We start from the raw sequence: 12,926 nt of genomic DNA, 5'->3' as shown, positions 1-12,926 counted from the left end.
GTCTTCTGTGTGCCCAGGGGGGAGTCTCTCATTTGGTATCACCCATGGGTTGAGGTTCTGGGTTTGAGCCTGCCATTTTTGGACTCTCACTTGCTGGGGTGTTCCAGCGAGTGTCTCTGTAGACCTTAGAAAACTATTTCTAGATTTAAGTCGTTGACGTGCTGGCTGAGACCCAAACGGGATGAGCTGGAGATGTCTCTGCCTTGGTCCTTTCACTATTGGCTGCTACTTCCCGGCGAACGTCAGGTGGTGCAATACTAGCTAAACAGTGTAATTTCTCCAGTGGTGTAGGGCACAGACACCCTGTGATAATGCGGCATGTCTCATTAAGAGCCACATCCACTGTTTTAGCGTGGTGAGATGTGTTCCACACTGGGCATGCATACTCAGCAGCAGAGTAGCATAGCGCAAGGGCAGATGTCTTCACTGTGTCTGGTTGTGATCCCCAGGTTGTGCCAGTCAGCTTTCGTATGATATTGTTTCTAGCACCCACTTTTTGCGTGATGTTCAGGCAGTGCTTCTTGTAGGTCAGGGCACGGTCCAGAAGGACTCCACCCAGGGATTTGGGTGCGCTGCAATGCTCCAGTAGGAATGACTGATCTAAAGAGTAATCTTTGAATCATTCTTCTCATTTAGAGTACAACTCACAGAATCATACTAGTTTTGGGAGGGGGGGGGGGGTTCTGTGAGATGCTGCCCAAAAGAGAAGCGCTTCTGTGCTCATCCAAAGTCCAGAAGTCCATGGGGGACAATGCCTGGCTTGAGAGCAGGAGGTGTGAAAAAGATCTTGGAGTCCTCGTGGACAACAAGTTAAACATGAGCCAACAATGTGATGTGGCGGCAAAAAAAGCCAATGGGATTTTGGCCTGCATCAAGAGGAGCCTAGTGTCTAGATCTAGGGAAGTAATGCTACCCCTCCATTCTGCTTTGGTTAGACCACATCTGGAATATTGTGTCCAATTCTGGGCAACACAATTCAAGAGAGATATTGGCAAGCTGGAATGTGTTCAGAGGAGGGCCACTAAAATGATTAAGGGTCTGGAGAACAAGCCCTATGAGGAGCGGCTTAGGGAACTGGGCATGTTTAGCCTGAAGAAGAGAAGGCTGAGAGGGGATATGATAGCCATGTATACATATGTGAGAGGAAGCCGCAGGGAGGAGGAGGAGCAAGCTTGTTTTCTGCTTCCCTGGAGACTAGGACGAAATGGGACAATGGCTTCAAACTACAAGAGAGGAGATTCCATCTGAACATTAGGAAGAATTTCCTGACTGAGAGCCGTTCAGCAGTGGAACTCTCTGCCCCAGAGGGAGTGTGGTGGAGGCTCCTTCTATGGAAGCTTTTGAACAGAGGCTGGATGGCCATCTGTCAGGGGTGATTTGAATGCAATATTCCTGCTTCTTGGCAGAATAGGGTTGGGCTGGATGATGGCCCACCAGGTCTCTTCCAACTCTTTGATTCTATGATTCTTCCAAAGACTAAAATGTGTTCTGAAAAGCAACCCCAAATGCCTTTCCTCCTCTCTCCCCGCTCTCTTCTCCATCGTGGAGGCAGAATGTGTTGTGCTTTCCAGTTCATGGTTGACTGAGGTCCTGGCTCCCGTCCAGCAAGGCTTTTGCTTTTGTCTCCCAACCCCACCACGCTGTTGCATGAACATTGTGCAGAGCTGCAAATCTTCCTGCTTCTGCTGTAGCACAAGCAAGCAAGCATGAATCAGGTTTGTGGTTGTGCGAGCTTCCGGTGCCGGTGCTCTGGTGCTTCTGCCTGCCTTGGTCTCCTCCTGCCACAACCCGCTCGCCTTCCACTCTTTGCACCGCGGCCTCCCCCGTTTCCTGATGAGAGGGAAGCGGTGCCTGATGCTGCCTGCGGCACCAAACGTCTGGCGCTGCTGCCGATTACTCATGTCTCTGGGGACGTTGCCTCCCCTCCTTGAACAAGGAGCCAGTCCCACCCCATAATGAGACCCTTCTTTGCTCCTCGAGGCTAAACAAACCAAAAAAGAAAAGACCTCCTGGTTCTTTGTCTCTGAGTTCTTGCTGTCACTTGCCTTCCTCCATGCCAACGAAATGTGCGCTCGTTGCGTCTCTGTCCTTTAATCCAGAATGTTCAACTTTCAGCTTGTCATGTAATGTCGGATTGCGGCTTCCGTCAGTCATCAATCCTGGACGAGTTCAGCAGGGATGATGGAAATGGCATGGCCCAAAAGGGACCACAGGTTGCCCACTTCTGTTTATTTTAGAGGTAAAGGTTGTCCCCTGACCTTAGGTCCAGTCGTGTCCGACTCTGGGGTGTGGTGCTCATCTCCATTTCTAACAGATTGAAACTAAATCCAGACAAGACAGAGGTACTCCTGGTCAGTCGTAAGACCGAACAGGGTACGGGGTTACAGCCTGTGCTGGACGGGGTCACACTCCCCCTAAAAGCTCAGGTACGCAGCCTGGGAGTTCTCCTGGATTCATCGCTGAGCCTGGAACCCCAGGTTTCAGCAGTGGTCAGGGGAGCTTTCGCACAATTAAAACTTGTGCGCCAGCTGCGCCCGTACCTTGGGAGGGCTGACTTGGCCACGGTAGTACACACTTTGGTTACATCCCGCTTAGACTACTGCAACACTCTCTACGTGGGGTTGCCTTTGAAGACTGCCCGGAAGCTGCAGCATGTCCAACGCTGGGCAGCCAGACTACTAACGGGTGCTGGGTACAGGGAGCACACCACTCCGCTGTTACGCCAGCTCCACTGGCTGCCAATTAGCTTCCAAGTACAATTCAAAGTGCTGGTGTTGACCTATAAAGCCCTAAACGACTCCGGCCCTGTTTACCTCTCCGAACGTATTCTCCCCTATGAACCATCAAGATTACTAAGATCGTCTGGAGAGGCCCTGCTCTCGGTCCCACCGGCCTCACAAGCGCGGCTGGTGGGGACGAGGGACAGGGCCTTCTCGGTGGTGGCCCCGCGACTCTGGAACTCTCTCCCTCTGGAGGCCAGAACCGCCCCATCCATCCTAACATTTAGGAAACGGGTGAAGACGTGGCTGTGGAGTCAGGCCTTCGATGAATGAGACAACACCCTAGGACCCTGGATGGAAGTTGATGTAGATCCATCTTAATAGGACGACTGACCACTGTAGTTTTATATTTAGTGTTTTTAAAGTTATTTTTGTAATTGTGATATATGCTATTTTAATGAGTGTATACGTTTTTATGGCTGGAAACCGGGCTGAGTCCCTCAGTGAGGTTGAGAAGCTCGGTATAGAAAACTGTGAAATAAATAAATAAATAAGCCGAAGAGCCAGTGCTGTCCATAGACACCTCCAAGGTCATGTGGCTGGCATGACTGCATGGAGAGCCGTTCCTTTCCCGCCGGAGCTGTACCCATTAATCTACTCACATTTGCATGTTTTCAAACTGCTAGGTTGGCAGAAGCTTGGGCTAACAGCAGGAGCTCACCCTGCTCCCCAGACTTGAACTGCCGACCTTTTGGTCAGCAAGTTCCACAGCTCAGAGGTTTAACTCGTTGTGCCACCGGGGGCTCCAACTCACTATATAAACAACAGTAAACAATCATTTAAACTAATTATTAAAATATTACGGAGCCAAAAAGGAAGGGACAATCCCAAAGAGTTCTAGGATTTGTCGTTTTTGTATGAGCGGTACCTATTAATCTACTCACATTTGCATGTTTTTGAACTGCTAGGTTGGCAAAAGGTGGGGCTAACAGTGGGAGCTCACCCCACTCCCCAGATTCAAACCTGTGACCTTTCGATTAGTAAGTTTAGCAGTTCAGCGGTTTAACCCACTGCGACACCGGGGGCTCCTTCGGTATATGAAATAGCTATGAGTTGTTGCCTCTGACAATACTTTTCCCTTTGTTTTGCTTTTCCCGTATAGGGCAATGTTTGCTAGATATAATATTTAGGACCACATCTTTTGGAAATACTTTTGATTTATTTTCTGGATGCTTGGTTCCCAGAAGGCTGTGAGTTTGTTCAATTCTGTTGCAACCGCCTCGTCCATGGACCCATCTATCCTTTAATTTCTCTGTAATCGTTTCGCCTGGGACCTGCGGCTTCCTGATTCCCAAAAATTGCCACATTCCATGCATAAATATGGGATTCTTGTGGCCAAAGTTGTGGCTCTCCTTGTGCAGAAACATCCAGGCAGTACAATGCTCCCTTCACATTTGTGGGTTTGGCTTTTGCGCATTTGAGGCACGCATGGATTTGATTTTTAAATGTTATCTCTGGGAATCTCGAGGTTGTCCAATGCGACTTTGTGATCAGCTTCTAATGGAAAGTTGATTATAGAGCTGGCACGGGCAAACTTTGTCCCTCCAGGTGTTTTGAGGCTCAGGCGTCGGCGGTGTCCGGGAGGGCTTTTGCACAACTGAGACTCGTGCGCCAACTGCGACTGTACCTCGTAGAGGCTGATCTGGCCGGGGTGGTCCATGCCTTGGTCACCTCTAGATTGGACTACTGTAATGCGCTCTATGTGGGGCTGCCCTTGAAAACGGCTCGGAAATTTCAACTGGTCCAACGAGCAGTGGCCAGGATGTTAACTGGTACTCCTTACAGAGAGAGGTCAACCCTCCTGTTTAAGGAGCTCCATTGGCTGCCGTTCATTTTCCGGTCCCAATTCAAGGTGCAGGTGCTTACCTACAAAGCCCTTAACTGTTTGGGACCTGCCTACCTGCGTGGCTGCATCTCCATCTATGAACCCACACGCTCCCTTCGTTCATCCGGAGAGACCCTGCTCACGATCCCACCTGCGTCGCAAGCGCGGCTGGTGGGGACGAGGGACAGGGCCTTTTCTGTGGTAGCCCCCGATTCTGGAACTCCCTCCCCAAGGACATCAGACAAGCCCCAACGTTGGCAGTCTTTAGGAAGAGCTTGAAGACCTGGCTTTCCAGAATAGGAAAACCCCAGCAACACATCCTAAAAGCACTTTATTAGAGATTAAGAATGTCCGCACATTGCACCTATCCAAAAATCCTTATATATCACCCAGCATACTCAGCACTTTTTAATCTGTACCCAGTACATTTGCCTGGCTTAGTTTTATTGTGTCATGTTGTGCTGTTTTTATTGTTTACTGTTATTGCTTTTGATTTGCTTTTGGTTTATATGTAATTGTTATATTGTTGTTTTGTTGTGGCCTTGGGCTTTGTAAGCCGCATCGAGTCCTTCGGGAGATGCTAGCAGGGTACAAATGAAGTTAATAATAATAATAATAATAATAATTTTGGACTCTTAACTCCCACAACTCCTAACAGGTACTAACAGGAGCAGGGCGCAGGGAGCATACAACTCCCCTGCTGTACCAGCTCCACTGGCTGCCAATTTGCTACCGGGCCCAATTCAAAGTGCTGGCATTGGCCTTTAAAGCCCTAAACGGTTCTGGCCCAACATACCTATCCGAACGTATCTCGGCCTATCAGCCCACCAGGACCCTAAGATCTTCGGGAGAGGCCCTTCTCTCCATCCCGCCTGCTTCACAGGTGCGGCTGGCGGGTACGAGAGACAGGGCCTTTTCTGTGGTGGCCCCGCGGCTTTGGAATGCCCTCCCTATAGAGATAAGATCAGCCTCCTCGCTGATGGTATTTCGAAAAAAACTGAAAACATGGATGTTTGAGCAAGCATTTGGCTAATCCGATGCGATGAAGTTTTTGACTAAGGACTGGCAATTACAGACAACGAAATTGGATTATGATTTTAATTTAAGAGATGCATTGGTCTGTATTGGTGGCCCAATACTGTGTATTGTATATGTATGTGTTTTTATATTTTTATTTGGAATATTGTTGTTTTAATGTTGTAAACCGCAATGAGTCGCCGTTTTAGGCTGAGATATTAGCGTATACAAGTGTACTAAATAAATAAATAAATAAATAAATAAATAAATAAATAACAGCCATCCAAGGATCATAATCCAGCGTACCTGGATTTCAGTAAAGCCTTCGACAAGGACCCCCATGACCTTCTGGCAAGGAAACTAGTCCAATGTGGGCTAGGCAAAACTACAGTGAGGTGGATCTGTAATTGGTTAAGTGGACGAACACAGAGAGTGCTCACTAATGCTTCCTCTTCATCTTGGAAAGAAGTGACAAGTGGAGTGCCACAAGCAGGGTTCCGTCCTGGGCCCGGTCCTGTTCAACATCTTTATTAATGACTTAGATGAAGGGCTAGAAGGCAGGATCATCAAGTTTGCAGATGAGACCAAATTGGGAGGGATAGCCAATACTCCAGAGGACAGGAGCAGAATTCAAAACGATCTGGACAGATTAGAGAGATGGGCCAAAACTAACAAAATGAAGTTCAACAGTGACAAATGCAAGAGACTCCACTTTGGCAGAAAAAATGAAATGCAAAGATACAGAATGGGGGACAATGCCTGGCTCGAGAGCAGTACGTGTGAAAAAGATCTTGGAGTCCTCGTGGACAACAAGTTAAACATGAGCCAACAATGTGATGTGGTGGCAAAAAGGCCAATGGGATTTTGGCCTGCATCAAGAGGAGCATAGTGTCTAGATCTAAGGAAGTAATGCTCCCCATGCTCTATTCTGCTTTGGTTAGACCACATCTGGAATATTGTGTCCAATTCTGGGCACCACAATTCAAGAGAGATATTGACAAGCTGGAATGTGTCCAGAGGAGGGCGACTAAAATGATCAAGGGTCTGGAGAACAAGCCCTATGAGGAGCGGCTTAGGGAACTGGGCATGTTTAGCCTGAAGAAGAGAAGGCTGAGAGGAGATATGATAGCCATGTATAAATATGTGACAGGAAGCCACAGGGAGGAGGGAGCAAGCTTGTTTTCTGCTTCCTTGGAGACTAGGACGCGGAACAATGGCTTCAAACTACAAGAGAGGAGATTCCATCTGAACATTAGGAAGAACTTCCTGACTGTGAGAGCCGTTCAGCAGTGGAACTCTCTGCCCCGGAGTGTGGTGGAGGCTCCTTCTTTGGAAGCTTTTAAGCAGAGGCTGGATGGCCATTTGTCAGGGGTGATTTGAATGCAATATTCCTGCTTCTTGGCAGGGGGTTGGACTGGATGGCCCTTGAGGTCTCTTCCAACTCTTTGATTCTATGATTCTATGATTCTATGATTCTATAATTTCTCCAAAATTCTTTGTGTTGCGTTTTCAGGCCCCACCGATTGCTGTGGCCGCTCTCCGTGCTCCTGGTGGAACAACAACCATGTCGGTGAACGTGACCCTTGGTGGCCCACCTCCTTGGGGCTTCCGGATCACAGGGGGAAGGGACTTCAGGAAGCCCATCACCGTCTCTAAGGTAAGCACTTCATTTTCCCCGGGTGTATCTACTCGGTAGAATTAATGCAGTCTGATACTACTCTGACTGCCATGGCTCAGTGCTCTGGAATCCCGGTATTTTATTTATTTATTTATTTATTTGCTGCATTTGTTGACCGCCGTTCTCAGCCCTAGGATGACTCACAGCGGTGTACAACATATAAAAGACAATTTACAGTAAAGCAATAACAAAAAATCAACATATCACTAGTACACACTAATATAATTACACTAAAATAATCCGCTCCGTCTTATCGTAGAATCATAACCAATCTCGTAATCCATATACCGTTCCAGTTGTCATTACCAGTTAATATAGCACTCAGTTAAATGCCTTCTCAAATAGCCATGTCTTCAGGCTCTTACGGAAAGACATAAGGGAGGGCGCCTGTCTGATGTCAACAGGGAGGGTGTTCCACAGCCGGGGGGCCACCACCGAGAAGGCCCTCCCTCTCGTCCCCGCCAGACGTGCCTGTGAGGCAGGCGGGATCGAGAGAAGGGCCTCCCCAGACGATCTCAAGGCCCTCGTGGGCTCATAGGCCGAGATGCGGTCAGAAAGGTATTTTGGGCCGGAACCGTTTAAGGCTTTGTAGGATAACACCAGCACCTTGAATTGGGCCCGGTAGCAGATCGGCAGCCAGTGGAGCTGGAACAACAAGGGCGTTGTATGCTCCCTGCGTCCCGCTCCTGTTAGTAACATGGCTGCCGCGCGCTGGACTAGCTGAAGCTTCCGGGCCGTCTTCAAGGGCAGCCCCACGTAGAGAGCGTTGCAGTAGTCAAGGCGGGATGTGACCAGAGCGTGTACCACCGTGGCCAAGTCAGACCATAGCCATAGTTTGGCAAGGTCTTTGCCAAAGATTACTGGTACCTCCCCAAACTATCAGTCCTACAATTCCACAACATTGAGTCAATGGCACCAAACTGTATTCATTCCATAATGTAGATGCAGCCCTAGTAATCAAAGTATCAAACTGCTACAACTGGATGAAGAGAGATGTTTGCTCAGCAAAGAAAATGTTGCTCTTCCTCAGGTGCATCGACTCCAAGGAAGCATCCTCAGGGAGGATCAAATATCTATATCGTATCTCAGGCTGAGTTTTGCAGATGTGATGATTTGTGGATTTGATAATCTCAAGGAATGTTTAGGTCCTGCAGGGTGGCTTTATGGTCAGCTGAAGGACCTAGACATCCCTAGATAAGCGTTCTCTCACTTTTTTAAAAAAAATAGTATTTTTTACTGGGTTGCTGTGGGTTTTTTGGGCTGTATGGCTATGTTCTAGTAGCATTCTCTCCTGACGTTTCTCCTGCATCTGTGATCGGCATCTTCAGAGGTCTGTTGGAAATGAGGCTAGTGGAGTGTATATATACACGAGGGATGTTCATTAAATATTTCCCTGACCCACTTCCTGTGGACTGAGAGCAATGATGAGTCCTTCTCTCCATGGGTGTCACCTATGAAGGACACACTCCTCTCTCATCTTTTGAAGCAACTTCAAACACCTCGCTTGGAGAAGTTGAGAGGTGGCTCCAAAAGCCAAGTTGTGACCTTGGAAATCAGAGTCCCATCACATGAAAAAGGCTTTCCCTTCCAAAATAACTTACTTGTTAGAAAGAGGTAGAAGTCCGATGGTGCGAGGTCGGGTGAATAAGGAGGATGCGGGACAATTTCAGAGCCAGAGGAGCATGCTTCTTCCATTTGGGCAACATGGGAGTTGTGCACTGGGGCATTGTCTTGCAGAAGGCAGAGGACACCTTTGGGGAGCATGCCACATTGCCTCTTGGTTTGGATGGCCTCCTGCAATGTCCGCAGCAGTGAAGCCTAGTCTGCCCCAGGGATCATGGTTCCTTTTGCTAGGAAATCCATCCATCCTACTCCGTGCTGGTCCCAAAATCCTGCGACTGTGACCTTGCCTGCCGAGAGTTGGGCACGTGCCTTCTTTGGAGGCGGTAAGTCAGGAGGCTTCAATTGCATTGACTGGATATTGGTCTCTGGATCAGAGTGATGGACCCAACTTTCCTCCTGTGTGATCAGTCTATGAAAAAAGTCCTCCTGGTTTGCATGGCAATTCATTGTCAAAAGAACCTGAGAGCATTTGCTTCGTTCCTGCTTCTGGAAAGGTGTGAGCAGCCGGGAAACTCAGCAAGCCGATGCCTTATGCTGGTGAAGATGGTCTTGAGTGTTTTTCTCCACGGACCACACACACCTCTTGACATTTTGGGCTAGATGGTGAATGGTTATGCAGGGATTTTCCAAAATGGCAACCTCCACTTGCTGGATGGTGTGTTCATCAATAGCGAAGTGGCATCGCCCTGGAACTGGAGCTGTTTGCACCAAAGTCTGACCACATTTGAATTATTGAAGCATAGGGAAGCTGATGAGGAAACACAACCTACAAACTATCTCCAGACCCACCAAGAAAATCCAACAAATGCTCTATTCAGCAAAGGACAAGAGGGATCCTCTCACTTCTGCAGGAGTCTACCCTATACCATGCAGCTGTGGACAAGTCTACATAGAGACCACCAAATGCAGCGCCCAGACCCACATCAAGGAACATGGAAGGCACTGCAGACTACTTCAACCAGAGAAGTCATCCATAGCAGAGCACCTGATGAACCAGCCTGGACACAGCATTTTATTATTTGAGAACACAGAGATGCTGGACCACTCTCACAACCACCATGTCAGACGACACAGAGAAGCCATTGAGATCCACAAGCATGTGGGCAATTTCAACAGAAAGGAGGAAACCATGAAAATGAACAAAATCTGACTCGATCATCTGATGGGGAATCATCACCATAATCCTCTTTCATCTCATTCAACGTCTCCTTTGGTGTGCAGCCTTTCAAGTAAAGGAACTTGAGGACTGTTGTGTCTTCCACTGGTTCCATTCTCAAACCTCACACCACTTCAGCAACTCTAAAATCAAGAACGTTATCAGTTTTGAGTTGTAAATTGCTACATAACCTCTAGAGACTTAGATCACTGCACGTGTGCAATTTCAGCATCCTGTGATAAACACAAGTGGGTCAGGGGAAATATTTAATGGACGCCCCTCGTAGCACCTACGGATTTGGGTATCAGGAGAATAGAAAGTTTTGGAACCAATTCCCAGCAGATATCAAGAGACTCGCTGGAGGCCATTGAGAAGAAGCATAGCTGACGAAATAATAATCGTTCCCATGAAAGATGCAGACTTGTTTTGCACTCGAGTGGCACTTCCTTTGGGGCGGTGGAGCACGGACTCAGCCATTCCTGCACCAAATGTCTGTGGAGTTTTGCAGGACATCCTGGAATGCGGAGCATTTGGTGGCTGCATTGGCTTGGGGCATTCGTCTGGAAGGGAAGCTGCCTCTTTCTCTGCCTGGGCACAGCGCCAAGCGTGACTCTCTTTCGGTCCAAAGAGGAAAACAAATCCTGTTTACCGTGCCTCTCCCTTCCCTCAAAGACCCAGACTCCCTGGGAACCACCCCATAGCAAACTCCTAGGGACTGCAAACAGCGGGGGGCTAATATATTTATTCCTGCCTCTGATGTCCAGCCTTGCCCAAAGGCTTTCATGGCCGGAATCACTCAGTTCTTGTGGGTTTTTTCGGGCTATATGGCCATGTTCTAGAGGCATTTCTCCTGACGTTTCGCCTGCATCTATGGCAAGCATCCTCAGAGGTGAGGTCTGCTGGAGCTGGGAAAAAAGGGGGTTATATCTGTGGAATGACCAGGGTGAGACAAAGGGCTTTTGTAAGTTGGGCTAGGTATGAATCTTTCAACTGACCACCTTGATTAGCATACAATGGGCTGACTGTGCCTGGAGCAAACTCTTCTTGAAGGGTGATTAGATGTCCCTGCCTGTTTTTCTCTCTGCTGTTTTTGCTGTTGCAATTTTTGAATTTTTTAATACTGGTAGCCAGATTTTGTTCATTTTCATGGTTTCTTCCTTTCTGTTGAAATTGTCCACATGTTTGTGGATGTCAATGGCTTCTCTGTGTAGTCTGACATGGTGGTTGTGAGAGTGGTCCAGCATTTTTGTGTTCTCAAATAAAATGCTGTGTCCAGGTTGGTTCCTCAGGTGCTCTGCTATGGCTGACTTCTCTGGTTGAAGGAGTCTGCAGTGCCTCTCATGTTCCTTGATGCGTGTCTGGGCAATGCTGCGTTTGGTGGTCCCTCTGTAGACTTGTCCACAGTTGCATGGTATACGGTAGACTCCTGCAGAGGTGAGAGGATCCCTCTTGTCCTTTGCTGAACGGAGCATTGGTTGGATTTTCTTGGGTTTTCTCTGAGGAAAAGTGTTCCTGCCATACATCAAGGGAACCACTGACCGCAGAGGGAAGCTGATGAGGAAACACAACATACAAACAATCTACAAACCCACCAAGAAAATCCAACAAATGCTCCGTTCAGCAAAGGACAAGAGGGATCCTCTCACCTCTGCAGGAGTCTACCGCATACCATGCAGCTGTGGACAAGTCTACATAGGGACCACCAAACGCAGCATCATTGCCCAGACACGCATCAAGGAACATGAAAGGTGGCACTGCAGACTCCTTCAACCAGAGAAATCAGCCATAGCAGAGCACCTGAGGAACCAACCTGGACACAGCATTTTATTATTTGAGAAGACGGAAAAAAATGCTGGACCACTCGCACAACCACCATGTCAGACTACACAGAGAAGCCATTGAAATTCACAAACATGTGGACAATTTCAACAGAAAGGAAGAAACCATGAAAATGAACAAAATCTGGCTACCAGTATTAAAAAACTCTAAAATTGCAACAGCAAAAACAGCAGAGAGAAAAACAGGCAGGGACATCTAATCACCTTTCAAGAAGAGTTTGCTCCAGGCACAGTCAGCCCATTGTATGCTAATCAAGGTGGTCAATTGAAAGATTCATACCTAGCCCAACTTACAAAAAGCCCTTTGTCCCACCCTGGTCTTTCCACAGATATATAAACCCCTTTTTTTCCTATTTCCAACAGACCTCACTACCTCTGAGGATGCTTGCCATAGATGCAGGCGAAACGTCAGGAGAAATGCCTCTAGAACATGGCCATTTAGCCTGAAAAAACCCACAAGAACTGAGACTTGCCCAAAGGGCTTTCCTCTGTCCTTTCAGAAGGAAAGGCGCAATGAATGCCTTCTGCTTGTATTGGTTTCCCAGCTACTGAAAGCCAAAGTGGAGTGCCTTCCATATAATGTGGCTGCAGAAATGTTGAAATACCATCATCCCCTCACATGGATGCAATTCTCTTTGATCAATTTGATTATTCTCCAGTTTGAGTCATATGATATCTCAATTTCAAGGTCTTCTACCTGCCCATAGACTTATAGCTAGAGTACCTAGAGCAGCATTTCTCAACCTGGGGGTCAGGACCCCAGAGGGGGTCACCAGGGGGTTTCAGAGGGGTCACCAAAGACCATAAGAGAACACATATTTCTGATGGTCTTAGGAACCCCTTTGGCAGAGAAGGATGAAGATCTCTTCGCCCGTCCTTCTTTTCCTTTTAGGAAACACACGGCAAATCCTCTCACTAAAATTGTGCCTAATTTGGTCCAGATCCACTGTTGTTTGGCTTCATAGTGCTCTCTGGGTGTAGGTGAACTACATCTCTCCCAAATCACTGT

At 47.8% G+C, this 12,926-nt stretch overlaps 1 protein-coding gene across 1 annotated transcript in view; it reads left to right on the top strand.

The window, feature by feature from the left end:
- The window catches only part of PDLIM2 (PDZ and LIM domain 2), a 106,132-nt gene that overhangs the window by 21,346 nt on the left and 71,860 nt on the right, over nt 1-12,926 (top strand). Inside the window, exon 2 of the mRNA XM_060787478.2 lies at nt 7,136-7,279. Within this exon, the coding sequence (XP_060643461.2) occupies nt 7,187-7,279 (93 nt within the window). The 5' untranslated portion in view covers nt 7,136-7,186. The remainder of the gene's footprint in view (nt 1-7,135; nt 7,280-12,926) is intronic.

Source organism: Anolis sagrei, chromosome 7 (genome assembly GCF_037176765.1).
Source record: "Anolis sagrei isolate rAnoSag1 chromosome 7, rAnoSag1.mat, whole genome shotgun sequence".
NCBI classification, from domain to species: Eukaryota; Metazoa; Chordata; class Lepidosauria; order Squamata; family Dactyloidae; genus Anolis; species Anolis sagrei.
Note: the sequence above shows the minus strand (reverse complement) of the source record. Positions and strands in the feature narration are given on the sequence as shown.